The 27,375-nt window shown below is 33.8% G+C and overlaps 1 protein-coding gene across 2 annotated transcripts in view; it reads right to left on the minus strand.

Moving 5' to 3' along the window:
- Window positions 1-27,012, minus strand: part of RRP15 (ribosomal RNA processing 15 homolog) — a 47,155-nt gene extending 20,143 nt beyond the window's left edge. The window contains exons 1-5 of one of the 2 annotated variants that reach the window (XM_081297482.1): window positions 26,700-27,012; window positions 12,788-13,050; window positions 10,310-10,408; window positions 9,874-9,905; window positions 7,624-7,825 (exon numbers count right to left, since the gene is read on the minus strand). In XM_081297482.1, coding sequence (XP_081153608.1) covers window positions 7,624-7,825; window positions 9,874-9,905; window positions 10,310-10,408; window positions 12,788-13,050; window positions 26,700-26,844 — 741 coding nt within the window. In that variant the 5' untranslated portion in view covers window positions 26,845-27,012. The remainder of the gene's footprint in view (window positions 1-7,623; window positions 7,826-9,873; window positions 9,906-10,309; window positions 10,409-12,787; window positions 13,051-26,699) is intronic. The other variant, XM_081297483.1, reaches the window with a different exon arrangement.
- Between the last annotated feature and the right edge of the window lie 363 nt (window positions 27,013-27,375).

The raw sequence follows: 27,375 nt of genomic DNA on the forward strand, positions 1-27,375 counted from the left end.
CTGATTCCAGCTTTTTTATTCTGAATATTTGTTTCCAATACCACTCATTAGCTAACACCCTATATATCCAACCTACATGGAAGAAGAAATTTTTAAAAATTACAGTTAGCCCTCTCTATCTGTGAGTTCCACCAAAAGTGGATTGAAAATATTTTAAAAAACAAAACTGCATCTGTACCTAACATGTATAAACATTTTTTTCTTATCATTATTCCCTGAGCGATGTATTATAACACGACTTACACAGCATTTACATTATGTTAGATATTATAAGTAATCTGTGGGTTATTTAAAGTATACAGGAGGATATAAGTCATATTAAAATACTATGATATTATATATAAGGAATTTGAGCATCCATGGATTTTTATATAAACAGGGATCCTGGAACCAATCCTCATAAATACTGAGGGACAGCTGTACAAAAACTAGAGAACCAGTAGGTTGTTCCCCCTTCAACATGTTGTTTTCACGGGATTTTAAAATCAAAAGTTATTTTCTGACGCACACTACTCTTGTGAATCATACTTCCTATGAACATCCTCACGTCACAATTTTTCTACCTTTAAGACTTCTAACTTCAAGAAAACTACTCAGAATACTTATTAAACAATTTTGCAAAGGGTTCCTCTTCTTGTTTCTAAATGAATTATTTGGAAGGCTGATTCATTCTACAGAATCAAACTTTAACCAAATTTCAACCTTTTGTCCAAAATTTCTATTTTGGGACTAGAAATCATTCTTAGGCTTTCTCACTCCAATTCAAATTACTCCTTTCCAGTATTCCCTTCCTCTAGTCCCATATCACATAAATATAAATAATATAGAATATCACTAATATATAACAAGATTTATTGTGACATTATATAATGGTTAAGAAACAAAAAAATGAGAAGTACATATTGGGTAGTGACTTCACCAATGAATGACTTTCTCTTACACATAAGCATGGCAACACCAGATTTTTTTTAAAAAAGGAAAAGGAAAAGAAAAATGTGATTGTTAAATTTGTGAACATAAAAGGCATAATGTTTATAGTTATTAAAGTCTTATACATCTCCTATACCAATTATCTAGTCTAATGTGATAAAGATAGCAGATCTACAATTGCTACCAATAAATAAAATATGTAAACAGCTAATTTTTACAGACAACGACTTACTTATAAGAAGTATCCTAAGCCCTAGTTGAAGGCTTTCTTATTTATAAATATTAGCTATTATCTCTTCTGAAATGAACCTTTTTGTTTTACCTAGCAGTACCTGACTCAGCTTTAAGAAATAAAGCAATTCATGACTTAAATTTATCAGTTTTACATCTTTAAAAATACTTTTAAGTCAGCCAGTTATGGTGGTGCAAACCTGTAATCCCAGTGGCTCAGGAGGCTGAGGCAAGAGGATCTTGAGTTCAAAGCCAGCCTCGGCAACTTAATGAGGCCCCAAGCAACTTAGTGACCCTGGCGCTAAATAAAATATAAATAGGGCTGGGGATATGGCTCAGTGGTTAAGTGTCCCTGAGTTTAATCCCCAGGACCAAATAAATATAGATAAGTCTTCTAAAAGCCTTTCCCTAAAAGAGTTCTTTTAAAAAACTATACTACTTTTGAACCTAAAGAAAACTTTCTAACATATGAGTTCCTAAGTACTTTACTCCACAAATAACCATTGTGTATATTAAAATTAGGAATAGATGAAAAAATCTAAGGGTAACAATGTTTAAGCCACCTAGACCAAATTAAAAATATCTTGATAAAAGTAATTCCAATTACAATAGCTACAAAAAGTAAAAAATACCTAGCAATAAGTTTAAATTTAACCAAGGAGATAAATTCTAAAAAGCAAGGTTATAGGGTATACATGAAAAAAACTGAAGAGGATAGTCTCACACAATAGACAGACATTCGTGTTTACGGACTGGAAGAATTTGTTAGAAATGTCTGTCCTATCCTGCTATCCAAAGATATTTACAGATTCACTACAATCTCTATCAAAATACCAACAACATTCTTTAAAGAAACAGAAAAGGCATCCTAAAAATGCCTTTTTGCATGTAACAAAAGATTTTAAACAGTCAAAGCAATCCTGACCAGAAAAAACAAAGCTGGAGGTATTAAAATACCTGACTTCCAAACATACTACAAAGATAGAGTAGTATAGCATAGTTCTGGCATAAACACACACACACAGATATATGGAACAAAAATATATCAGACATATGTCCACATATCTATAGTCAACCAATTCTTAGCTGAAGCATCAAAAAAGTTCAGTCTATTTTTTGTTCTATTTAGATACACATGACATTTGAGTATATTTTGACATATTTTATACACACACACACACACACACACACACGGAGTATAACTTCCCATTCTTGTGGTTGTACATGACATACAATTACACTAGTTGTGTATTCATATATGGACACAGGAAAGTTACATCCAATTCATTCTACTTTACTGTCTTTCCCATTCCTATCCCTGTCCCACTTCCCTTCATTCTCCTTTGTCTAATCCAATGAACTTCTATTCCACCCCTTTCCTCTTATTGTATGTTAGTATCCACATATCAGAACATTTATTTGTTCTTTGTTTTTTGAGGATTGGCTTATTTCACTTAGCATGATAGTTCCACCCACTTACCAGCAAATGCCATAACTTCATTCTTCTTCGTGGTTGAGTAATATTCCATTGTGTTCATATATACCACATTTTCTTTATCCATTTATCTGTTGAAGGGCACCTAGGTTGGTTCCGTAGCTTAGCTACTGTGAATTGAGTTGCTATGAACATTGATGTGGCTGCATCACTGTAGTATGCAGATTTTAAGTCCACTGGATATACAGAGGAATGGGATAGCTAGGTCAAAAGGTGGTCCCAAGTTCCCTAAGGAATCTCCATACTGCTTTCCAGAGTGGATGCATCAATTTGCAGTACCACAAGCAATGTATTAATTTACCTTCTTCCCCACATCCTCACTAATATTTATTGTTACTTGTATTCTTGATAACTGCCATTCTGACTGGAGTGAGATGAAATCTCAATATAGTCTTAATTTGCATTTCTCTAATTGTTAGATGTTGAAACATTTTTTCATGTTTGTTGATCATGTGTATTTCTTCTTTTGTGAAGTCTGTTCGGTTCCACTGCCCATTTGTTTATTGGAGTGTTTGATTTTTTGGTATTAAGTATTTTGAGTTCCTGGAAATTAATGCTCTGAGATGCATGTGGCAAAAATTTTCACCCATTCTCTTGGCTCTTTCATCACATTCTTGATTGTTTCCTTTGCTGTGAAGAAGCTTTTTAATTTGATGCCATTCCATTTATTCTTTTTGGGGTGAAACAGGGGTGCTGGGGATTAAACCCAGAGCCTTGTGCAAGTGAGGCAAGCACTCTTCCAAATGGGCTATATCCCCAGCCCCATCCATTTATTGATTCTTGACTTTACTTCTTCTGCTTTAAGGGTCTTGTTGAAAAATTCAGTTCCTAAGCCAACCTAAGAGTTGGGCCTATATTTTCTTCTAATACGTGCAGGGTCTCCATTCTAATGCCCAGGCCCTTGACCTACGTTGAGTTTTGTGCAGGGTGAGAAATAAGGGTTTAATTTTATTTTGCTACATATGGATATCCAGTTTTTCCAGCACCATTTTTTGAAGAGGCTATCTTTTCTCCAATGTATGTTTATGGCACCTTTGAAAAGGACTGTCTCTTCAATAATCTGTGCCAGGAAAACTAAATATCCATATGCAGAAGAAATGAAACTAAAACCCTATCTCTTCCCATATTCAAAATCAACTCAAAATGAATCAGATCTAAATGTAAGACCTGAAACTATGTAACTACTAAAAAAAAATGCTAAATGTTTCAGGACATTGATCTGGGCAAAGATTTTTTGAATATGGCCTCAAAAGTACAAACAAGAACAAAAATTGATACATGGAATTATATCAAACTGAAAATCTTCTGCACTGGAAAGGAAACAACCAACAGAGTGAAGAGACACCCCACAGAATGGGAAAAAAAAATATATATATATATAAAAACTTTTATCTTGATGAGGCGCTAACATCCAGAATGCCTAAGGAACTCAGTAAGATAAAAATAATTGATTTAAAAATGGACAAATAGTCTATATGAACATACATTTCTCAAAAGTTACATAAATGGCCAAAATGTATGTAAACTGCTCAATATCACTACTTCTCAGGGAAATACTAATCAAAATCAATGAGTCATTTCCCCACCTCTCCATTAGATCCCATTATAGCGGCTATTTCAAAAAGAAAACGAACAAATGATGGTGAGGATATGAAGAAAGAGGAAACCTCCAAACACTTCTGGTAGAAACGAAAATTAGCCATCGGGGAAAATGGTGTGGAGATTCCTCAATAAAGTACACAGAGAACTACCATTATATCTCCAAATAAAGAGTACACTGCTCTGGGGTGGTCCAGTAGGTTCCAGACAGAATCCCCACCTTTGCCTTTCTCCCTTCTCTTCAACTACCTAAAGATCCCACCTATTTCAGGTAGCATAGTATGAAATAATCTAGACATCCTTATGTAGAATTTGTTCACTGTCAAGTTGACCTTGCTTACTTATTTACTTAGTCTTAATTGAAAGACGTTAAAAGACATAAGGACAGCACCTATACAAATAGGCACTTAGTATTTTTATATCAACAATCACTCTCAGACAATCCTTTTTCAGTTATTCAGATGCCAACTCAAACATAACTTTTTTGAGTGTCTTTCCATAACTAAAAAATCAAAATGACAACAAATATTTTTAAAAGAAAGAAGTGTGCCAGGGCATTCATTGGTAGGGTGGGGTAAGTCACTCTTTTTTCTATTTATTTATTTATTTATTTATTTATTTATTTATTTATTTATTTATTTATTTATTTATTTATTTATTTTTAGTTGTAGACAGATTTTTATGTGGTGCTGAGGACTGAATCCAGTCAGTGACTCATATGCACTAGGCAAATGCTCTACCATTGAGTCACAACCCCAGCCCCTAGGGTAGGTAGTTCTAAACCTAAGAAAAGAACAAAGTCACTTTGGTTTCAATCTCAAGTAATTTTTTACCTTATTCCAAAATACTATGCCTGACATCACTGAAGTAGGAAAAAAGGTCAAGAACAAGAACAAATGGTAGAATGAAAATGTAATAAACCATTAGAAAGGACACTTCATTTATTTTCATAATTCATAAAATAATTCCAAAGGAAAAGTAAATGCTTTCAGAAAAAGTTATTTTGACACCAACTGGAAAAAAAAAGTTCTTACTTTCTGTTTTCTCACTATTTCTTTTCCATCCAATACTAAATCTTTTTCAAATCTTTACAATAATTCCCTACATATAGCATCCATGTGTTTATAAAATTACTTCTGACAGATACTTTAAAGTAATAGCACTAATGAGAGCCATTTTACATAAGTATACAATTTAGGTCCTTTGATATCAAGAGAGAGAGAGATAAGAAACATTTAATCAAAATTAAGACCATACAAAAAATCTTTCATAATGTCTATAATAATTTACTTTCCCACCAACAGGATGTAAGAGTTCCCCTTTCTCTGCATCCTCATCAGCATTTATTTTATATATTTTTGGTAAAAGGCATTCTAATAGTATAGTGTTCCTCAAAAAGCTACCATACAATTCAAGCAATCCCAGTACGGAGCATATACCTATAGGAAATAAAATCAGTATGTTTGAAGAAAATACCTGCACTCCTATGTTTACTGCAACACTAGTCAAAACACCAGGATATGGAATCAATCTGAATGTTTATTAACAGATAAATGAATTAACAAAATATGGAATATTACTCAACCATAAAGAGAGTCAGCATGCAACTGTGGTATTTGTATACATGTTTATAATAGCACAACTTGCAATACTTAAATTATGGATCCAGCCTCAGTGTTCTTAACAGATAAATGAATAAAGGAAATGTGGTATATACAATGGAGTTTTTTTCAGTCGTGAAGGACAAAAATATGTTATTTGCAGGAAAATGGATGAAACTTGACGGCATTACATTATGTGGATAACCCAGATTCAGAAAGTCAAGGGTCTTACGTTTTCTCTCATATGTGGAAGCTGGATAGGAAATGGAGAGACAATAGGAGAATCTCATGAAAATAGGAGGGAAACTGGGAGGAAAAAAGGGAACCAAGGGAAGGAGGAGGGGAGAGGATGGGGAGAGGATGGGAGAGGTGACAGGGAATGAAATTGACCAAATGGTATATGCATGTACAAATACATGCTACAATGAAACCCACTATCGTGTATAATTCTAATATATCAGTAATCTTTTTAAATCCTGTCACTGGTTACAACATGGGTAGCCATGGAGTTATTTCACATAACTTCATGTCAAAGAAAAATAAACACACATGATCCCACTCATGAGGAATCTTAAAAAGTTGATTTCATAGAAGCTGAAAGTAGAGTGTACATATCAGAGACTAGGGCAAATAAGAGGGATATGGGGAAAGATTGGTCAATAGGTACAACAGTACAGTTAGACAGGAGGTATAAATTCTAGTGTTCCATGGCACAATGATCTCAAATATAAATTTTTGCTTTAAAAGCAAAACAAGAGAGAAGACTCTGAATGTACTCACTAAAAATATGATAAAAGGTTTAAGGTGATAAACATGTAAATTACTGACTTGATCATAACCCAATGTACATGACTCAAAACATCACACTGAACCTCATAAACATGCATAATTATGTATTAATCGAAAAATGAAAAGTATAAAATAAACTAGGAGAAATGACAACATTTAATCAAAGAACCTGAAAATACTTCAACCCTAGGCTGGCATAAAATTCCTAAATATTTTTCTTGCCAAGGTCATCTGTTTTTCTAAAACACATACATGCAAAAACATTCATGACAGAAATTCTTACTCCGATTGAATAAAGTACATACTGGTGGCCATATAAATCAAGCCATCAAATATATCGAAGTACTTTGCTTTAATTCTTTTTAAATTAGCCTTCATGAGATCAAAGCATATTTCAGAACCTTTTATCTAGGAAATTAAAAGGAGAACTACTGAGGTCCACAGGTCAAAGGATTGGAAAAGCAAACTTTATCAAGCCAAATTATGGAAAACATTTATAATCTTAATCTCTGAATAGGATGGGAATTACCAAAGCTACCTCAATAGAAGGGACTTTCTACCATTATTTCCTACAACTCTGACTCTTCCTATTTTAGAAGTTATACACCATCATAATTAATCTGTGGATAAATGTCACAAATTGAAGTTGTCATCCTCACCTAGGTTATACATTCTGAAGCAAAAATGGATTTCAGATAGAAGAGATGCAATCTCCATCTCTAACCAATTTACATGAATCTATTTCCCTTCTGAGTTCAAATGGCAGGGATGAGACCTATAACAGGTAACTTCCATAAGGAGTAAATCTTCAAGAAGCTAAAGAATCCAAACTTTCAAACTGAGCCATATACATGTAAGAATAAAATCTAAAAGAAACTGATTCTATTGTGTCTATGTGTGTTTATCTGCTTTCCCATTTCTAACTTCTTTATTTAAAAACAAAAAAGTGATGCACTGAATCTTGTATAAATGTCTTACCTGTTTGGCTTTTGAGTTCTTCCCAGATGAACTTTTTTCATTTGTACTCCCATCCATTCCTCTTAGAACACTAATAAAATCTTTCTTGGAAACAGATGATATCAACTTAGTGCGCTTTCTAATAGAGCCTCCTGCTTCTTTAATCTTTTCATCAACATTCTTTTGATGTTTCTGAACAGCATTAAATAACTGCACCACACCCCTGAAGAATATAATTGTGACCAGAACAATGTAGTTAAATAACAATTACACTAGAATACAAACTCTACGAAGAAGAAACAGTATATTTCACTGCCTAAAAAAGGGGGCAAGAACTTATTAGGCACTCAATGAAAAAATAAATAAATAAATGAATGGTTAAATACATCTGAAAAACGGACATACATTTCCGTTAACAAATATAAATTTCTGACTAGAGAATAAATATATATAAATTGTATAGGATTTTTATTTTTCACAGCTTTGGTTTTTCTAAGTCAACTGTTGTACAATAAGAAACAAGTTACTTTTAAAACAAAAGCTTATTTCTCAAAACATACACAATAGGTGAAGGCATTTATGGTGGAATGAAAGAGCACAGTCTTTAAGCATGTGATTCTAGAAAAGACTTGCTGCATCATAATTTCATCTGTATATTAAAAACATACCTGTTTATTCAACTATATTATCTGCAACTCTTGTATTATAAAATGAATTTTAAATCCTATGTTTAGAGCTAGGAGCACAGCTCAGTGGTAGAGTGCTTGGGTAGAATATATAGGCCCTGGGTACAATCCTCAGCACCTCCTGCCCCCCAAAAATCCCACTTTTAAAGATATTTATTTTAAAAGTTTGAAAGTTCATTCAAAGATGAATTCTGAAGATTAAAAACAGTGTCCTATACAGAAGCACAATCCACATGTGATTATTGAGCATTTGAAAGATGACTGATCCGAACTGATGCATTGTGTAAATGTAAAATACATTCCAGAATTCTATGACTCAACATGAAAAAGAAATTCAAAATCTCATAAATAACCATTTTACACCAATTACATGTTGAAATATTTTGAATATAATGGGTTATATATTGAATATATTGGGTTATATATTATTGTTTTACTTTTTATATATATATTGTTTTACTTTTTTCAATAAGGCTGAGGAAAATTTTAAATTATACATGTGGTTCACATTATATTTCTACTGGACAGCAATGATTTAGACCATTAAGATCCATTCCAGTTCTGAAATTCTATAATCTATTCACTCTCTTTCGATAGTAATTCTTAGAAGAGGCAATCTGCCATGGGCTCAAGCATCTCTGCACTTTCTTGCAGAGTTTGTCAAGAGTGAAAGGCCCTGACTGCTCTTTACCCAGGACATTTCTCAGGGTTATGTTTGAAGTAAATGACCTTGACAGTTGAAGTAATGTCCCTCCACATAAACAGCTAATTAATAACCATTATAAGAGCAATAGATTCCCTAGCACAGTGTTCCTCTCCTTTAATGCAATGCAGTATATGTACAGGCAGCCATCTATGGCACCTGCACTGTCCCTGTAGGACAAAGGGAACAAGTGAGAATGTGAAGCTCTGGCTACTGCTTTTATCATGAGTAATGAAGTCTTTTGTCCCTAACCCAAAATTCTCTTGCCTTTTACCAGCAGCTCAAAAATTTAATAGTCTAGCTGATTATCTTTTAAAAAGAGAGTCAAATGCTATCTCCTTCAGCAGGGCCATGACCAGGGTGAAACAAAAGAGGTGCTTGGTACAAATTTAAGGAAACATTCACTCTCATAGGATGACCCTAATTTATCTTAGTTATTTATATTTATTCTTACATTTAATTCTCAGAAAAAAACTCTATACGCTGGGTAAATTAGCCTCTTTTAACAGATATACTGAAGCAGTATGGTATGCCCAAGTACACAGAGCAAGTACAATTCAATAATGGAATTTGAACCTAACAGTCTGGTCCTATCACCCATGCCCTAAATCACTATACATAACCATTTCACTATGTAACACCTCAATAGATCAAAAAATGACCAGAAATAATGTGGGTAACTAAGATTTTAAAATAAATTCACTAAGTACATTCTTTAAGTACCAATCCAAATGTTATCTTCTCTGTGAAGCCTTCCCATCTAACTTAGACAATCGCCTATGAATGTTCCCAGCACACAGTACGTGCCTCTATTCTCAAAAAGACTATAAATTCTACACTTAAGAGAGTAAGGACCACCCACAGCCACCATATCCCATTTACCTTTGGATAGGGAGGTCACCAAATATTTGGTGCCCATAATAAAAAAAAAAAAAGTAGAGTGTAACAATAGCATGAAACTGCCATCATTTGCAATGTATTGTCCCATAAATACAATGCAAAATAACAAAAATAATTATCAAGTATCATAAATTTAGATAACCATCATAACAGAAATACATTAAGAAGTTTTACTTCTTAATGTTGTACACTGTTCTCATGACTACAAAAACAAGATGATCTGAAATAGGTTCATACTAAATATACACTTAACACATTATATTCCTGCTTTTAAAAGATCTCTAAAATCTTTGGTTGAATTTAGTGTTTAACAGGAGACTTAGATAAATATCACTTGGCTTGAGAAGGCAGAGCTTAAGAATCAAGTCTGATCAAAATTTTAGTCTACTTATTTTTAAAGGGCAAAAACTCTGTCTTACCTTGTTGCAATTCTCTGAAGATTTCTCTCTGTTTCTTTGTCTCTGACGACATCTGGCTTTACTCTGCACATCATTTCCCACTCCCGCTTCTTATCAAGCTGTGTTATAAATATTGTTATGTGAAAGAATATTAAGCATTTTTGAAAGTGCAGCAAACTTTGATATGATACTCTGTGAAAGGACAAAGGTAATAAATCATTCTGGCTTAGGTTGTCATAGAGACTTTTAAAAAACCACAAGTTTAGGGGTTCAGCTCAAAGAAACTGTGGTTAGCACTCAGCATGTCATGTGAGAGGCATAAAGTGAGTTTCTGTCAGGTTTCCCGACAGCAGGGGTCTGGAGCACTGCCAATATGTTCAGCCAGGCAGTACAAGGTAGTGTGTAAAAGAGCCACATGCCTGATCTGCCATCAACAGATCATCAGAGGGAAGCGAAAGGAAGACTCCATACTAACTTCAAGTTTAAGCACTGTTTCTCTTTACTTTCAGAAAGTGAATTCTTTGACAGAATAAAAATGTATTTCAGCTTTTTAAAGAATATCATATTTACATAGATATTCATTAAGTGACTACTATTCTCTGTACAAAATAATTTATATCTGTTTCTCCTCTTGCAGCACATTGACTAATGTTCATGCCAGATATGGCCCATCAGTTACAAACTATAGCAATTTGATTCTCTGCTATTATGCAAAAATAGGAGAGGGGCTGAGAAGTAAGAAAGTCCTACACACAACATGATCTAGTTCAAAATGGTCTTTCAGTAGTATACTGGTCTCAGGATACTAATCAGGTCTCTTTCTCAGTCCAACATTTAACCAAAGAACAAATACGCTGGTAAGAACTAATCACCTAAAATCTACCAAGCATCAAAAGCATCCATATCAGTAATAAAGTGGAAAAAATATTTCCTTTTATTTCTTCCTTTTCTCACTTTATCTCTTATTTTATAATAAAGAAAATGTCTAACAGTTAACCAAATTCCTACTCTCACTATAAAGATCCACCTTTTTCTTTTCTAAAAAAATATTCTTCTCAAAATCAGATAATACATCTAATAGTCATGAAACTCACTATCGGATAAACAAGAAAAAAATATTTATGATAATTTGTATAGACTCCACTATAAAAATGCTTTTCAAAGAGCACTGTAGATGCTATGCTGTGTTTCTGGTATCAAGTGTTTGTCCATGCATTATGTGAACACAGTACCATCCCTAGCACTCAAAGCTGTGACTTAGAGTAGTCATAAATTCATTCTTCTTGGCTTCAATATTCTGTTCTCCACCTCAATAGAACTTTGAGACTAGAGATGATTAAAGATTCTGATATCATTAAAGCTTCTTCTAGCTTTTGCCAGAGAATAAACAAATATTCAAATTGCTAGTTAAAAAGCTATTGAGCTATTTGTAAAATTTAGAGACAAAATGTATGCTCAATTATAATGAAACTACTGAATTAATATAAGAACCCACATTGTGAGTTGTTTTAAAGAGCAATGCTTGAAAAGTTCCACTTTTATATAGCCTTTCACACAGAGCAACCAGCAATAAGAACAAAGAAAACATTCATCTTGAAACAAGGTGAGGGGATGTCAAACATAAAAGGACATACACACCAATTCAAAATCTGTTTTTTGTTCATTTCTACCTAGAAAGTTCTTCTTGGAAGTCAGTACTTCTATACTGCCAAAACAATTATACAAAATTATTTTTATTTCATTAGAAAATAATACTTATTTCAGTAATCAAATATTTTATACATGGATACAAGTACCAGGGATATAAAAACTACCACTGTTTCTTTTTAATAGTATAGAACAGCAAATTTATGTCCAACTTTTGGTCTTTAATAACTTTGTATAACTTCTATCATCAGTGGTTTAGCCAAAGCATAATAAACTCAAGTTTATCTAACAGTGAAATATTCACTTTTCAGAATTCAACCAACCAGGACTGTGAAATTTTCACAGATTCATATTATAAAATATTTTTAGCAAAAGACTAATGTGCTTCTATTAGTTCAGAACCTAATGATATCAGCATAAGGATGGCTAAAATTTATAAAATATTTAGACCCTGGAGTCACTGCATATATAAATGCTTAATTTTAAAATGATAGATTTTCAGACTTTATATTTCTATGGCTTGGCTTAGATGATTAAAAAGTGAACATGCTCAGGGCTGGAGTTGTGGCTCAGGGCTAGAGTGTTCACCTAGCACGTGTGAGGTCCTGGGTTCGATCCTCAGCACCATATAAAAATAAACAAAATAAAAAAGGTATTAAAAAAAAAAGTGAACATGCTCAATGGAATAATGAGACTAAGTTTCTAAAAATAACCTTGAGTATCCACACCCACATAAAAAGCAAGTTAAAAACTAGAATATTAATTGCATACACACTGCAAAGAACAATATGGTACAGATAAGAACTAGATTAGACAATTATTTAATCCATAAGACAACTGGTAAGACATACCTGTTTTCTTTTCTCTAGTCTTTCTTGCTTTAACTTCTCTTTTTCTTTTTCTAGCTCTTTGTTTTTGATAAGAATGGTGGGTTTACTTTTAGGAGTTTTTTTGTTAAGGATTTTAGCCATGGCATCTGCCCAGCCCACATTAGTCCCAGCACTTGACTCTGCAGCATTTTCATCTTCTTTGTCACAGGGTTCAACATCATCCTCATTGTCAGCTTCTATTGCTTCACCATCAGACATATGATCCTTTTCTGATTCATAGCTTCCTAAGAGTAAAAAAAAAAAATATATATTAAATTTTAGAAACATAAGCAGAGGTTGCCAAGATCATGACCCTTGGGCCCTTCATAAAGCTTCACCTGCCTCTATGCTTATAAGGGACTTAGTTCTGATTGCCAAAGCTGCAGTAATAGCGGGGAACAGCAGGTACTTATACCCAAATGCTATCGGTCCCAAACACCTAGCCCAGTCACACTGACAGTGAAGTCACAGTGGCTTCAAGATCCAGGATCCAGGTAGCAATAACAAATCCAACATCAAACAGCCTCTGCCACTTTACTATTATCAGGCCAGAGCAGGATGTACTCAAGTACATGAACCTTAGCTATGCCACCAAACTACTAAAAGAGAATAATAAAGATTATGTTAAAAATAAATAACACCACAAATTTAATATATTAAGAAAACTGGTACAGTATTAAAGTAATTTCTCTAAGGGACTTGGCCTAGATATTTAAAATTCTGAATCTGTATGTAGATAAATACTAAAGTCCAGATTCATATCATTTTAAAGAATTTGGATATAACATTATAAAACTTGTTTTTAACACTTTTGAAAAAAATTGTCTAATGATGTGACCAAGATACCAAAGATCCAATTGCACTAGTGAGTGACTGAATAAAAATATCAAGTTCTGAGTTAAAAATACAAAGTTGTAAGTGTACTATTAATTTCATCATGCCAAACCTATCTAATCAAGTATATAAACGTTACCAGCATATTCGTTCATCATGTAAGAGTCAAATGGCTAGGGTTAGGGGACTGGCAGAAGCAACAACAGTCAGTGGCTCTGCTAGAAAAATCAACTTGCTCAGCAACTCTGCATATTTTAAACTTAGCAGCCTTTCTCCACTTCTAAGATGAAATGTACTTTAACAAAGGCAGCACAAGCAGTCAGCACAGTGTGAGTACAATTATATTCTCCAGGGCCCTCTGGAGAGCTTTTGTTTTATTCTTTAGAAACCCATTGAATATAGGAAAGACTACAAAACAGAAAATCAACCAACAATTTAGTAACTTGGAATTCTTCTTAATAAGCAAAAGAAGAGCTAATAAAGGCAGCTGAAGAATTAACAAACAAGAAAACTTAGTGATTTACAAATAGTTGTCACTAGTAGTTATGTCTTTGGGTAACAAATGTGCTTTTTATGGTTGACTCCAGACTAGTTGAATCTCAGAGATTATTTCAAAAAATGCCATTACCTAAAACTTTTTTCCTATCAAAACATCTCTACTAAATAACAATATTAGGAATTAACAATACTGGTAATCTTATTGTAAACAGTAACTCCTATACATTAAAATAAAAATTAAGATAAAACTGAAAGGAAAAGGCATAGGAATAACAAGTTTCATGCTGCTCCCTATTTAATCAAATTCTGATGTCCTTCTATCCAACTCAGAAACTTCATTCAAATATACAGGACTAAAAAGCAAACTATAGCTCTGACACACCAGTGAGACTGCTCTGGGCCCCTTTATCTCTACCAAAGCTAGGCATGGTAACCACAACCTCTGCTTCTACCTTCTGAAACATCTACTGGCTGATTATACTGGTACTTAAAAATTACCTGTTCTTCAATCTCAAGCTTTAGTTTCTTCTCTATGCAACAAATCGTGCATATTCTACCTTTAAATATATTCACCATTTTAATATCAGCTTATTGCATAATCAAAGAGGTAGACTATTAATTTCAGAGTGTCGCCCTCTTATCTATTTACTTTAAGATGTGAATCAGCGACAACTCTTCTTTAGAACTGTAATTATAATATTTCAATTTGGGTATGACGTTTGTACAACACAAACTCTGCATTCCCAATTCAAAAATCCATATACAAAATATTCTGAAATTTGAAATTTTTTTGTGCACATGTTCTCAAAAGGTTTTGGATTTTGAAGTATTTAAAGTTTTGTATTTTTGGATTAGGGATGCTCAACCAGTAAAGACTATGCAAATATTCCAAACTCTAAAAAACTCTGACATACCTCTGGTCTCAAGCATTACAGACAAGATTTCATACCTTTACTTTTTAAGTGCTGAGAATTCACAAAATGGATATAAAATTGAGTATTAACACATTTCAAATTAAAATTGGTCATATAAGAAAATAGCAAATAAAAACACATATCCAAAATGAACTTCAGGAATGAGTAAAAATGAATTTTAAAAAAATTAACTGAATATAACATAAAATTAAGAGTTAAACAAGAAAAACAATATTTTACATTGTTTAAATACATGATCTTAAAACATAAAGGGTTTATGGTATGGAAAAATATTGAAAGAAATGTTAAAAGCAAGAAACCTTTTATAATTTTATTACTATGATGGAGCTGTGCATTTCTTAATGAAGAGAAATTATATTTTTAAAAGAGAAACTTGTTTATTTAATTTGAAGTTTTTCTATACATTACAGTTATGTCAATTTAAGAAGTTTAGACAGTGAGTCTAGGTTTGACATCCAAATATATGTAATATTAGAAAAAAAATACATATATATATATATATATATATATATATATATATATTATAAATGAATGTTTCCAAACAGAAGCTGGTAGCATTTTATCCAATCCAATTAAAATATACTCATATATTATATGCCAGACTGTAGGGCCACACAATTTTTCCCCAGGAAACATCTCCTAGGACCAGAACATTGTGAAACAAAGTTCAGAGAAAATAGCTAGTTGAAAAATAAATGTTAATATTACATATACTTTAGTCCTCAGTTAGCAGCACCAAACTCAAATAACAAAATAATTCTTTGAAAAAAAAATGCTTTCTCTAGTAAGCATGTATCTAACTGTAAAGAGACACAAATATTTAAAAGTTTATGTCAATGAAAACTATCTGAATGATCAAAAGCAGAAAGATCTTTTCCAGCTCCTGATAAAACATCAAAACTACAACAGTGACATCTAGTGTTTCATCCTGATGTACTTACATACAAACTGCAGCAAACTTCACATTTTTTAAAGGCACTAAAACGTAGCCCAAATGCTTTGATTATGTAAGCCACTCCAATTCACCACTCTGAAACCCTAATTGTCTGATGTACTTCTTACCCAGCTTAACCACGATATGCATATTATAGTCACAATAAATCCATGAAAAGTTTTATGACACCATATTACATAAGCTATACTCACCCTACGAATTAAAAATTATTTTTTAAAAATTTGCAAAAGTCAGGGTTGGGGATATAGCTCAGTTGGTAGAATGCTTGCCACGCATGACAAGGCCTGGGTTCAATCCCCAGCACCACAAAAAAAAAAAAAAGAAGAAGAAGAAGAAGAAGAAGAAGAAGAAGAAGAAGAAGAGGAGGAGGAGGAGGAGGAGAAAAAGAATTTGTAAAAGTCATGGTTTTTATTTTATCTATTTATTTTTAAAGCTCTAGCTCAGAGGCCTTTAGTAAGGCATTTACTGTCACTGGAAACGATTACGTATAAATAAATGAAAAAAGCCAAATTTGGTCTCCCAGTATACTATAAACAGAATTTACTTCTAGGATACCAAAAATTATCATTATGTGAATCAGAAAGTAAAACTGGTTCTTAAAACTTTACTGCATTCTACTAAAATGAAATTCTTCTAATTTTCCACTAACCAATTTTTAACAGCAAAAGTTTATCCAGGCATCTTAGGGGCACAGATAGAAATCACCAAACAAGTGAAAAATCCTTTGAACTCCTTTTGTCTGTTTTCCTAAACATTATTTCTGCATTCTATTTTAAAAGTCTAGAAATTAAGTAAGGGCTAGAGAGGATGTGTATTGGAAGTAATGACAAAAATTTCTGATCATGGCAATATTCTATCTACACCAGAGCTACCTTGGAGCCACCAACCACAAGAGGCTACTGAATACTTCAAACATGTCTAGAATGACAGAGGAGCTGAATTGTCTATTTTGAGTAATTTGAATTAATTTACATTTAAGTAGCCACATATGGCTGGCTAGTGGCTAACATACTGGATAGAGAGCAGGGTTATACCTCCGAGATACTGAGTTAGACATAAGGTATTTTTCGTCTCCTGCTGCCTTTCCTCTCAAACCTCCAGTCCCTTTCAAACTTGTCATCTGTCCCTGATCCCAGATATGGTTAGCTGCTAGCAGAAAAGTCAGCCATTTTCCTTAGCCTTTAAAAAGGGGAAAAGTTTTAAGACGATTCATAGTCCCCTCAACATTTATTAAGCAGCCATGAACGATGGGCAAGGAAGGAAAAGTAAATGATAAATCTAAATCTAGGAGATGGGGTTATAGCTCAGTGGCAGAGTGCTTACCACACATGTGTGAGGCACTGCATCCAATCCTCAGTAGCATATATAAATAAAAATTTTAAAATAAAATAAAATAAAGATTTAAAACAATTTTTTTAAAAATCTGAATCTAGGTTTCTCTCCCTGGGAAATCTATGTGTTTTTTGTTTTTTGTTTTTGTTTGTTTGTTTTTAAGAAGACAGAGAGAGAAAAAAAAGGATGAAGAAAGGGTGGTGAGAGGTTTAGATCTTAGGGAGTCTGACAAGGATGATCAAGTTGTTTCTTAAAAGGCAAAACAAGAAATTTGGATGACAACAGAAGGGAGGAGTGAAAGAATTAAGGTTCTATAATCCAGGTTGACTAATCAAGGGAGGAGGCAAGGTCACTGAGCTTAGAACCAATGCTTTATATGAAAATAAAAATTATCATAGAAATCATATTACTTTTGGCATTACAGGCAGGAGAGATCAGCATGTCCGAAAGCATAGGAATATTATGGAAGATGAAATAAAATGATAAATATATCAGACTTTGTATTTTCCAGAAATAAAATACATATTAATCCCAAAATTAAAACCTAGTAGTATAAAAGCTTCATGCTTCAGATATATGCTTCCAATAAAAGGCCAAACTGCTAGTGGCTTTTTTTCCCAACACTTCCTTTGGTCCTTACTTTTAAAGTTTCTCCTTTAGGTTATAAAATTATTCTTTTTTTTAAAGATTTCTTTTAAGATGGACACAATTATGTTTATTTATTTTATTTATTTTTATGTGGTGTTGAGGATCAAACCCAGAGCCTCACATGTTGGAGGCAAGTGCTCTACCACTGAGTTATAACCACAGACCAAGAAAGTTATTCTTTAAAATGCAAATACCACCTGGGAGTATTAAGCCTACTGAATAAATTTAACTTACTTCATGTCTTTGGAATTTACCCTAAATCAACTAAGTTCCTCATAAAAATTTGACTGAGATGAGCCCTTTCGTAGTTAAGGACACAGAAGTCAGGCTGACAGGTTCAGTTTCAACTCCAGACACAAATGTGACATTTTTCACATTAAGTTCTCTGCCTTAGTATTACATCTGTTAAAAAAAAAAAAAAAAAGAATAAAACAGGACCTACTTTACTATTTTTTTTGTGTGTGTGTCTGATAATTAAATGAGCTAATAAATATGAAGTTCTTAAAAAAAAGTCTAGTTCTCTGTAAACAACATTTATGTATGGATTACACATCACACACATACACACTGAAATTTTTTATAAGGCTATGTAGGAAAAATGAAAGAATACCTCTAGTGTCTGGGATCTTTACAATATATGTGAATTACTGAATAAGAAGCTTTCCATGACTAGACAGTTATGGCGTTAAGGGTTAATCTCCTATCACTGAATTAGACAGGTGTAGCATTATGTCCTGATGCCATTATTTTCTGACAGAATAACCTTGAAAACATTAAGTAAATCCTGGTGCCTTAGTTTCATTATTACTAAAATGGAAATAAAAATCACACCCACCTTACTGGTTGTTGCAATGATAAATGAGATACATGTACAAAGTGCTTAGCCCAGAACTGGTAACTAAATAAATGCCTGCTAAATAAATGACAATAAATTACCAGAGGACAAGATAATGATAATCCAGGGGAGAGAACAATGAAGGAATGGAAAAGGCTTAACAAAGAATGCTGAAAATTAATTAGAATGGCATTATTCTGCTTAAGGTTTTGGTTATAGTCTCTATGTGCCAGGTAATCCCACATGCTAGCTACCTTTTACTTTGTTTCACAAGTGGCCAACATCTCTGTCACACAACTTTTTAAAGTACTGTAAAATACTGATACAAATACAAACTAGCTAACACGTTTAGGGCTAACTACTATCTAAAACATTTTTATGCATTTCACAACACTTCTATATAAGTTGATTTTATTATTCTATTTATGTAGATGAACAGTTTAAAAAACATGCCCTAAGTCACAAAGCTAACGGGGTAGAGTATTAGGGTATTAGATTTCTGAAACACTAAAAGGCTTAGAATGAAAGAATCAATTCAGAATAATATGTACTGAACGAATGAAGCAAATAGTATTTTTTAAACATCATTTAATAAAGCTTGAATTAGAAAGAAATTTCTAACAGCCTCAGTTAATCATAAGAGTCCATTCCATTCCCTATTCTGATATTTTACATAAATATAAACATACCCCTAGTTATTAAAAGCTGTGTAAAACTATTACTCCCTATTCTATTGTAAATCATTCCTTCTGCCCATGCCACAGGGTCTTTCCTGCCAATTATTATTCAACTTAGAATATTAAAAACTGATGTATTAAAATTTTTTAAAAAACAATTACCTTTGAAAAAAAAAGGCAACCCAAGTTTCCATAAAAATAACCAAAAATAAAGTGCTACCATGGAATAGCACTGTCAGATGAAATTACATGAACTATTTGGAGAAGCCAAAGCAGATAGAGCCTGGAAATTGTCTGTTTCCTGAGTGTGTCCTATAAATTGCTAAACCACTCAAGTAGGGCTATGTATGATATACTTCATTTCTTAGGCATGTTTCTTTGCTATTTTAGGTAACTTAAAAGATGAAGGAGGTTATAAGCTACAGTTTGATGAAAAGCACATTTATCTGCTAGGTTATTATATCTTATATACAGTTTGTAGTTCATAAAAAATGAAGGCATATCTTTTACAACATTCTAAACTAGACTATTATCAAGTCCTGTGTTAGAAGTAGATAGCCACTCTTCACATGTGACTATAACAATTCAGGTTTTTTGGCCAGAAAACCTAAAATTACCATCTGCCTCACTTTCCTACTGTCAGGCCAGGTCAATCAGATCCTGGCACTGGATAGCAATCAACACTCTCTTTATCTTGGTTGATTTACTGAGTACAGAAGCTTTCCCACCACTATCAGAAGCTTAAGAAATCTAGTTAGGACTGAATCAAAACCTACAATGTATCAATTCAATAAATATTCAAGGGTAACTCAAGAGGTAGAGACTACCTTCCTCCCCTTTGTAATACTTCATGTCATCATTGTTATTTACACAGTTCAGGGATAACTCAAATAGGGGTATCATCCTCCCCTCTATACTGCCTGACACTTATATTTTACTTAAGATGCTGACTATAGTTGCACACATCTCTGCTTCATGACTGCCTGCAATTTTACCATGATCAAACTTCAAATCTCAAGGCAAAGTATCATACCAAATTTCAACCTAAATCATCTTGCTATCTCAAATTTATATTATATACAACTTCAGTTAATTTTAACCTCAGTGATAAAATGGTTTAAGAGGAGTGTAAAAAAAAATGGCATTGATAAGCTTTTGATTTTGTACATGATTAAATGTATAGTACTCAAAGTACTATACCATGCATGAGGCTTTCTGTCAAACTGAGATAAAACTTCCAACAAAATTGACAAGGTTCCTGTCCTCACAGTTTCGGAATTTTCTACAACACATAATATTTTTAAAAGTTTTACACTCACGTACGCACATTTTTCTACCTTTCTTATGTAACATGTGAAAAGAAATTAAAACAAAAAATAAAAAAATAATAATGTATCCTGTGAAATATAGGCAGCATATTGCTACAGAAGTTACTTCAAATGTAAATATAATGCACATCCCTATGATTTTATGCACCAGTTAAAATTCAAACTGATTCAGTTTCCTAATAAAACTATTCCTAATAATATGCCTATAATTTGTATACTGATTCCTTGTGTGTCTGAGGTCTGAGACTTTATAGTTTTTCAGCACCACCATCTGAAAACTTTTGATAACTTAGTTCTACCAAAGTATACAACTGTCTGAACTAGACAAATCATTTCCAAGGTGCACCTTTCCAGAGACATGATTTTACAAAAAGGAATTTCTTACATTACACAGCAAACTGAGTTAAACCAAAGAAGAATGTACACAATTAACCAATAGTCCTACATCTCTAAATTTATTAAAGGGCCCTTTATTATTATTTATCTCTATCAAAAAGAAAGTCTAAATTCTGAAAGGGAAACTAGATGGAAAGAAATATATTGAAACGTAAAGAATTCAGAAAAGACTAAGAGAAAGTGAAGTTTTAAAAAGTATGCTAGCCGCACAGCATACTAGGAAGGGAAAAGGTCATGCTGGGCAAGAAACTAGGAGCTCAGCATGCAGTAAAACTAGGAAATGGTAAGATGGAAGCTCTGAGAAGCAAGCATTGATCACACCACATAGGCTGGTTATGCAAACTACTGGCAGTTCATAAGGAGACACAGCCAATTGTCATAATGCACTTTCTATTTGCAAATTCACCCACTTGATAAAATTTATTTGTAAACTCAAAATCAACACTCATGGAACTTTCACAGTCATCCACAAACATGCTCAGAGTGGTAAAAATTTTCAGTCTGCCTATATTCACACACTCAGCCAAGGCAACATTCTATCTTCTTATTTCAGCTTTCATACAGTGAAAAGATGTTCTTTCCAGACTATTTGGTGTTATGTTTTTCACATTTCTGTGCATTTTTCTTAGTGACCTCACTATTTTAAATGCCCCCAATTATGCTTTCTGGCCTTCATAAGCCCAAGAAGACTATGGTATACCTTACAGAAAAAAAATACATATGCTAAATAAGTTTTATTCAGGCAGAACTTATCTTTTATTACTTTTTATTTCTCCTAAAAGCAATCTTCAGTATTCACTAATTTAGTGTGTGCTATGAGTTGATAGACCATTATCAAATAGTGAAAAGTGACTATGAATTCACAAACTGAGAGTAAGTATTTAGGAACACTGGGCAATTTGACATTTCCACAATATCCAAATATGTGCTCATTTTTCTTGGTCATTTTATTTATTTTTAAAGATATCTATCCATGTCAGATTGGAAATTTTTAAAAAATAATAAAATAAAAATGGTCCTTCATCATTGGTAATTTAAGAAACAATGACCAGAGGACAGACTGCAGAAAGTGCAGCTATCAACAGGGCACACAGATATTAACTGTTAGTACTAACCTAAACAAAAGAGATATAGGCAAGAATTAAGTTGGTGACAAGAAATATTTGAATTAAATCAAACAAATGTGGAAACAAAGGAAAGAGTAAAGGATGATTCTTGTTTCTACCTTGGGCAGGGGGTAGATAGTGATGTCATTCTCAAAAATATAATCAGCTTTGGGAAGGGAAATCATGAATTCAGTTCTGCAAATATGTTTATGGAACAACTAAGCAGAGGCAATTAGTAGTTGTCAAAATAATCATCATTAATCTGGAATATTACCCCAAAGTAAGATCAAATGATTAAATTATGGAGTAAGAGAGAAATGACAGATAACACCTTGCAGCCATGAATATCTTCTGTAAAACAGAAATGCATTCATTGCCTCTTAGGGTTACTAAAGAAAATTCAAACCACTATTCTGGAGAAACTTCCAGTTTATAAACACCACTGTTATCACAGGCTGGAAAGCATATCTGGCAATAAAGAGATGAAACTAAAAGTCTTGTTGAATCAGAAAGGAAATTCATTAATACTACTTTATGATTAAGTACCATGGGCCCAATATTGAATTATTACATAGATGAACTCAATTTACTTCACAACAATCCTTAAGACACACATCAAAATCCCCCTCATTTACAGATTTAAAAAAACTGAAGCAGATACAGGTTGAATATTCCTTATCCAAAACGGTGGGGATCAGAAGTGCTTCAAACTTTTGAATTTTGGAATATTTACATACGTATAATAACATATCTTGGGAATGGGACCCAAATCTAAACAAGAAATTCATTTATGTTCCATATACACCTTAAATACATAACCTGAGTATAACTGTATATACTATTTTTAGTCACAGGAGATCGGCTGTGGAATTATCCACTTGTGGTATCACATCAACAATCAAAAAATTTCAGATTTTGGAGCATTTCACATTTCACATTTCAGAGTCTCCAAATAGGGATGCTTAACCTACAATAGTAAATAACTAGCCTGAAGTCACCCTAGGAATTAGTACAAACACAGGTGCCTCTTATACAACTTAGCAAACATGGGAATTTGTTTCTAGAAACAATATATGGGTTTTAGGGGAGGAAGAGAATGATAGATAATAGAAGAGTGGACTGAGGGAAACAATGGCTATAAACGTTACAAAGAATGCTATAGAAATCTGACCTCAAAAAATACCCTTAGTGATGGAACATCCTTTCCTTGAGTGGGGGAAAAAGCTTGTCCCAGTATCAAAGACTCCTTGCTCCCAGTCATTTCTTTCTTCAGATATTATGACCCTATCCCTTTCACTTTCCAAATAGCTTTTTTTGATCATTTTTATATTCCTGATTCTTCAACCACACCAGCGTAGTGGCCCAGAATGCAGAATCTAGAGACCAACTTCAATAACTGTTTTGTCATTTATCAACTTGCTTGTCAATTTATATATTCAGTGAGCAAAATACAACCCTCTCTGTGCATTGGTTTCTTATATTACAAAATGAGGACATTAGTTATCTACCTTATAGGGTTATTGTTGGTATTAACTGAAGTGACATATAAGTCAGAACAGTACCTAACAAAGGAAAACTCTAAAAAAATTATTATTATCTAATTCTCTAATAGTACAGTATACTCAAAATTAACGGTGCTTTGAGTTTATGTTTAAGCTGGTTGTTGGAAAATTGAAAAAAATGAAAAATTGAAAAAAATGAAAACTGAAAAAATGAAAGAAACATTTCAAGTAGGGCCTTTTCTATCTTCACTATCCTGTCCCAGTAAAGGCCCCAACAGGGAGTTATGTAATTGCCTGATTGTTCAGGCACTCTACAGCAGTCACCACACAGACAGCAGTAATATTTATAAATGTCTGTCACTCTCTTGCTTAAAAGTTCTCAATAGCTCCCTGTCACTTAAAAATATAATCTCCATATATCACACAAGGTCCTTTACAATCTTACTTTAATCTCTGTTCCAGTTTCACCTTTAGTTACTTCTCCAAAGAGCTGAAGCCACAACAAATAATTCACTTTGTCCAACACAAGACAATAAATTTTAAGAGACTGCACACCAGCCAGCTATGATGGCACATGCCTGTGATCCCACCAACTCAGGAGACTGAGGCAGAAAGATTACAAATTTGAAGCCAGCCTGGGCAATTTATCAAGACTCAAAATAAAAAATGAAAAGGGCTGGAGATGTAGTTTAGTGGTAAAGCGCCCTAGTTTTGATCTCCAGTACCAGAAAGGAAAAAAACAAAAACAAACAAGGATGAATGACAATGACAATGTCTGGGCTTCTCCTAATGTCTGAGAAATTTTTTATTTTATAATTGTCCAAGCCTAGAAAATAATTTATCTTCAGAAAGCCTAGATGAAATGTCACTTTTGCATTTTATTCAACACAAAAATTTACTAATAGCCAAAATATTCAAGAAAGACCCCTTGAAAATAAAGATAAACATACATCATCATTTGGAAAATGTGCATCTACAAGGACAGATACATGTTAAAAGACAATAAACATACTATGAATAAAAGGTATAATAAAAAAACTTGATGCCTAGATTGGGTTCTACAGAATATGGACTTCTCTGTTTCCATCCTTAACATTTTTTAATTGAATCATGGTCTGGATAACTTCATTCTAATAATACTTATTATTAAATTAAATAATACTATATCGTAACAAATTAATAACACATTGTATTACAATGTGTTTAATAGCTGTCTTCCCTGAAATTGCAATTCTAAGACATGAATTTATTCAATCTTTGTATCCTCAACACCTAGAGGAGTACATAACAGACCACAATTGCTCATTGAACTGAACTGGATAATTAGGTTTCCATACTAGCAGGACACCTTCTTTAACTCATGATGTACAAAATAACAGCAAGAGAACCTTAGAACCCAATTAGTATTATAATAATGTACTGAGAATAACAGTTCCCACTTGGAATTATCTAGTACTTGTATACAATAGTCCAATCAATTTCCACCCATATTTAAAAAACAGTACTTAACGTTTTGTTCCAAACGTAATAGTATTTGTTTCCTGGACAATATTTGAACCAGTCTTTGAGTTCAAATAGTATCAAATTGTTCTCCTTAACTCCCTTGACAGGGTATAAAGACTCTTAATTACCTAGTGACTGCAATAGCATATGACAGTTTCTTCTTGGTCCTGAAGTCCAGATTCATTCATTTACTTAAATACTTATGATAGACACACTATGCAAAAGGCACTGTTCTAAGCGATGGGAACAGATCAGTCTATAATTTTATGGAAATTTTTGGAGAGATACACCACAAATATGTCTGATGGTTTTAAAATTGCTGAGGGGAAAAGAACTGGGGGCAGGGTAGTAAATAAAAAAGCAAAGGTAAGGAAACAAAAGAATGGAGATGATGCATTAGAAACAAGGTTAGGGTCAAGAGTCTTTTATAAAGCAATGAATCAGAGATTAAACACATGAGTTGAGAGACACACAAGTATCTGTAGAGTATTTTAGGCAGTAAAACCACCAAGTGCAGAAAGCCTGATGCGGGAGCACATCTAATGTGATAAACAAACCAAGAATACCAGTTTGTCTAGGTAAATAGTTAGTGAGTAGCAGAGTGACAGAAAGAACCTCAGCCAGATGATGCAGTATAAAGATTCTGGATGTTACTCTGAGATGGGAGGCAACTAGGTCATCTTAAGCAAATAAATGACATTATTAGACATACATTATTTAAAATAGCTGTTAGTTTTGTTTGTATCCCCTAGTACAAACAAGCATTAACTGTTCAGCATAAGTCAGGACAGTGTGCAATTCCCTGTAACCTACAAGGACACATCATGGTTGAAGGTCAAAATAAATCCTACTTTCTTTTCATCATCAAGCGTCTCTGAGACACTGCTATCAAATGCTACTTTTATTTAACCCACGTGTACCACAAACTCTGCTTTCATTCTCTATTTGAGTCCTTAACACCGAAACAGCAGCATTCACCTAATGCACAATAGTCAAGAATACATCCTTCTTCCTCTTACTTCTTTCTGGCTTCTTGCTTCTCGCTCTCTGAAATTTATTCCACTCAGGTAATTTCAAATATCTCCCTTCTTTCACCCTTTGTTAAATTTCTCAGTAACTGCAGCAGTTTCACCACCTTTAATATCGGTGATACTAAAAAAAATTAGTAAACAATACTCAAAATTACAGATTAGAGCAAGCCTTCTCACTGGGCCAAACTCTTCCAACCCATGTCACGCCGTGATGAAACCCTGGCGGCTTCCAGCAAGCACACAGACATCGGGCTTCCCGGGAACTGAGCCTAGTGTTTCCTCTCAGACGCCGAAGCTCAGCATTAATACATTACCTTCACTGTCGGAGGCGTCTTTGCCCTCATCTTCCAGCTTCGATGTCACAGCCCCGGCTACCATTTTCATCTTCTTTTTTTTCTTTAAGGAATTTTTCAGCTTTTTCCCCGCACTCACACGTGAGTTTTGAACGGCCGCGGCCATTTTCCCTCACCGGAAGCGTGACTTAAGAGTTGCGTCGGGTGGCAACGAAGGGAACTTCCGCGCCTAGTTCCGGTAACACAAGGTTCCGGAAGCGGTGGTTCTGCACAAAATTCCAGGGTTGGGTCTCATAATATAGGTAGAGAGACGTCTGAATTTCCAGGACTTAAAATGAAGTCGGTTCCTAAACAAAAATCAATGGATGTACGGTCTCGGCTGACTCTCTGGCAGTTTGCCCTGGACTGGTCCACTGCCCGGCCCGGCGGCAGCTCCACCCCGTCCCCTTTCATTTCCATTCCCCTGGCCGCTTCCTTCATCTGCTGCCTCGTTTAATGTAAATTTGGGGTGCTCCACAGCGGTCCCCGTGTGTCTACTGAACGTCCCTTTCGCGGGTCGGTAATCAGATATAATATTCCCAACCCCCACCCCAGCCACCAGATTCTCAGCACGACAAGCGAGAAACTTTATCAGATAGTCTTCAGGTTAACCTTTCAAGTGGCTTCCAACTGCAAACTGAATGAATAGAACCTCACT

This window comes from Spermophilus citellus (genome assembly GCF_964194105.1).
Source record: "Spermophilus citellus genome assembly, chromosome: 6".
Lineage (NCBI taxonomy): Eukaryota > Metazoa > Chordata > Mammalia > Rodentia > Sciuridae > Spermophilus > Spermophilus citellus.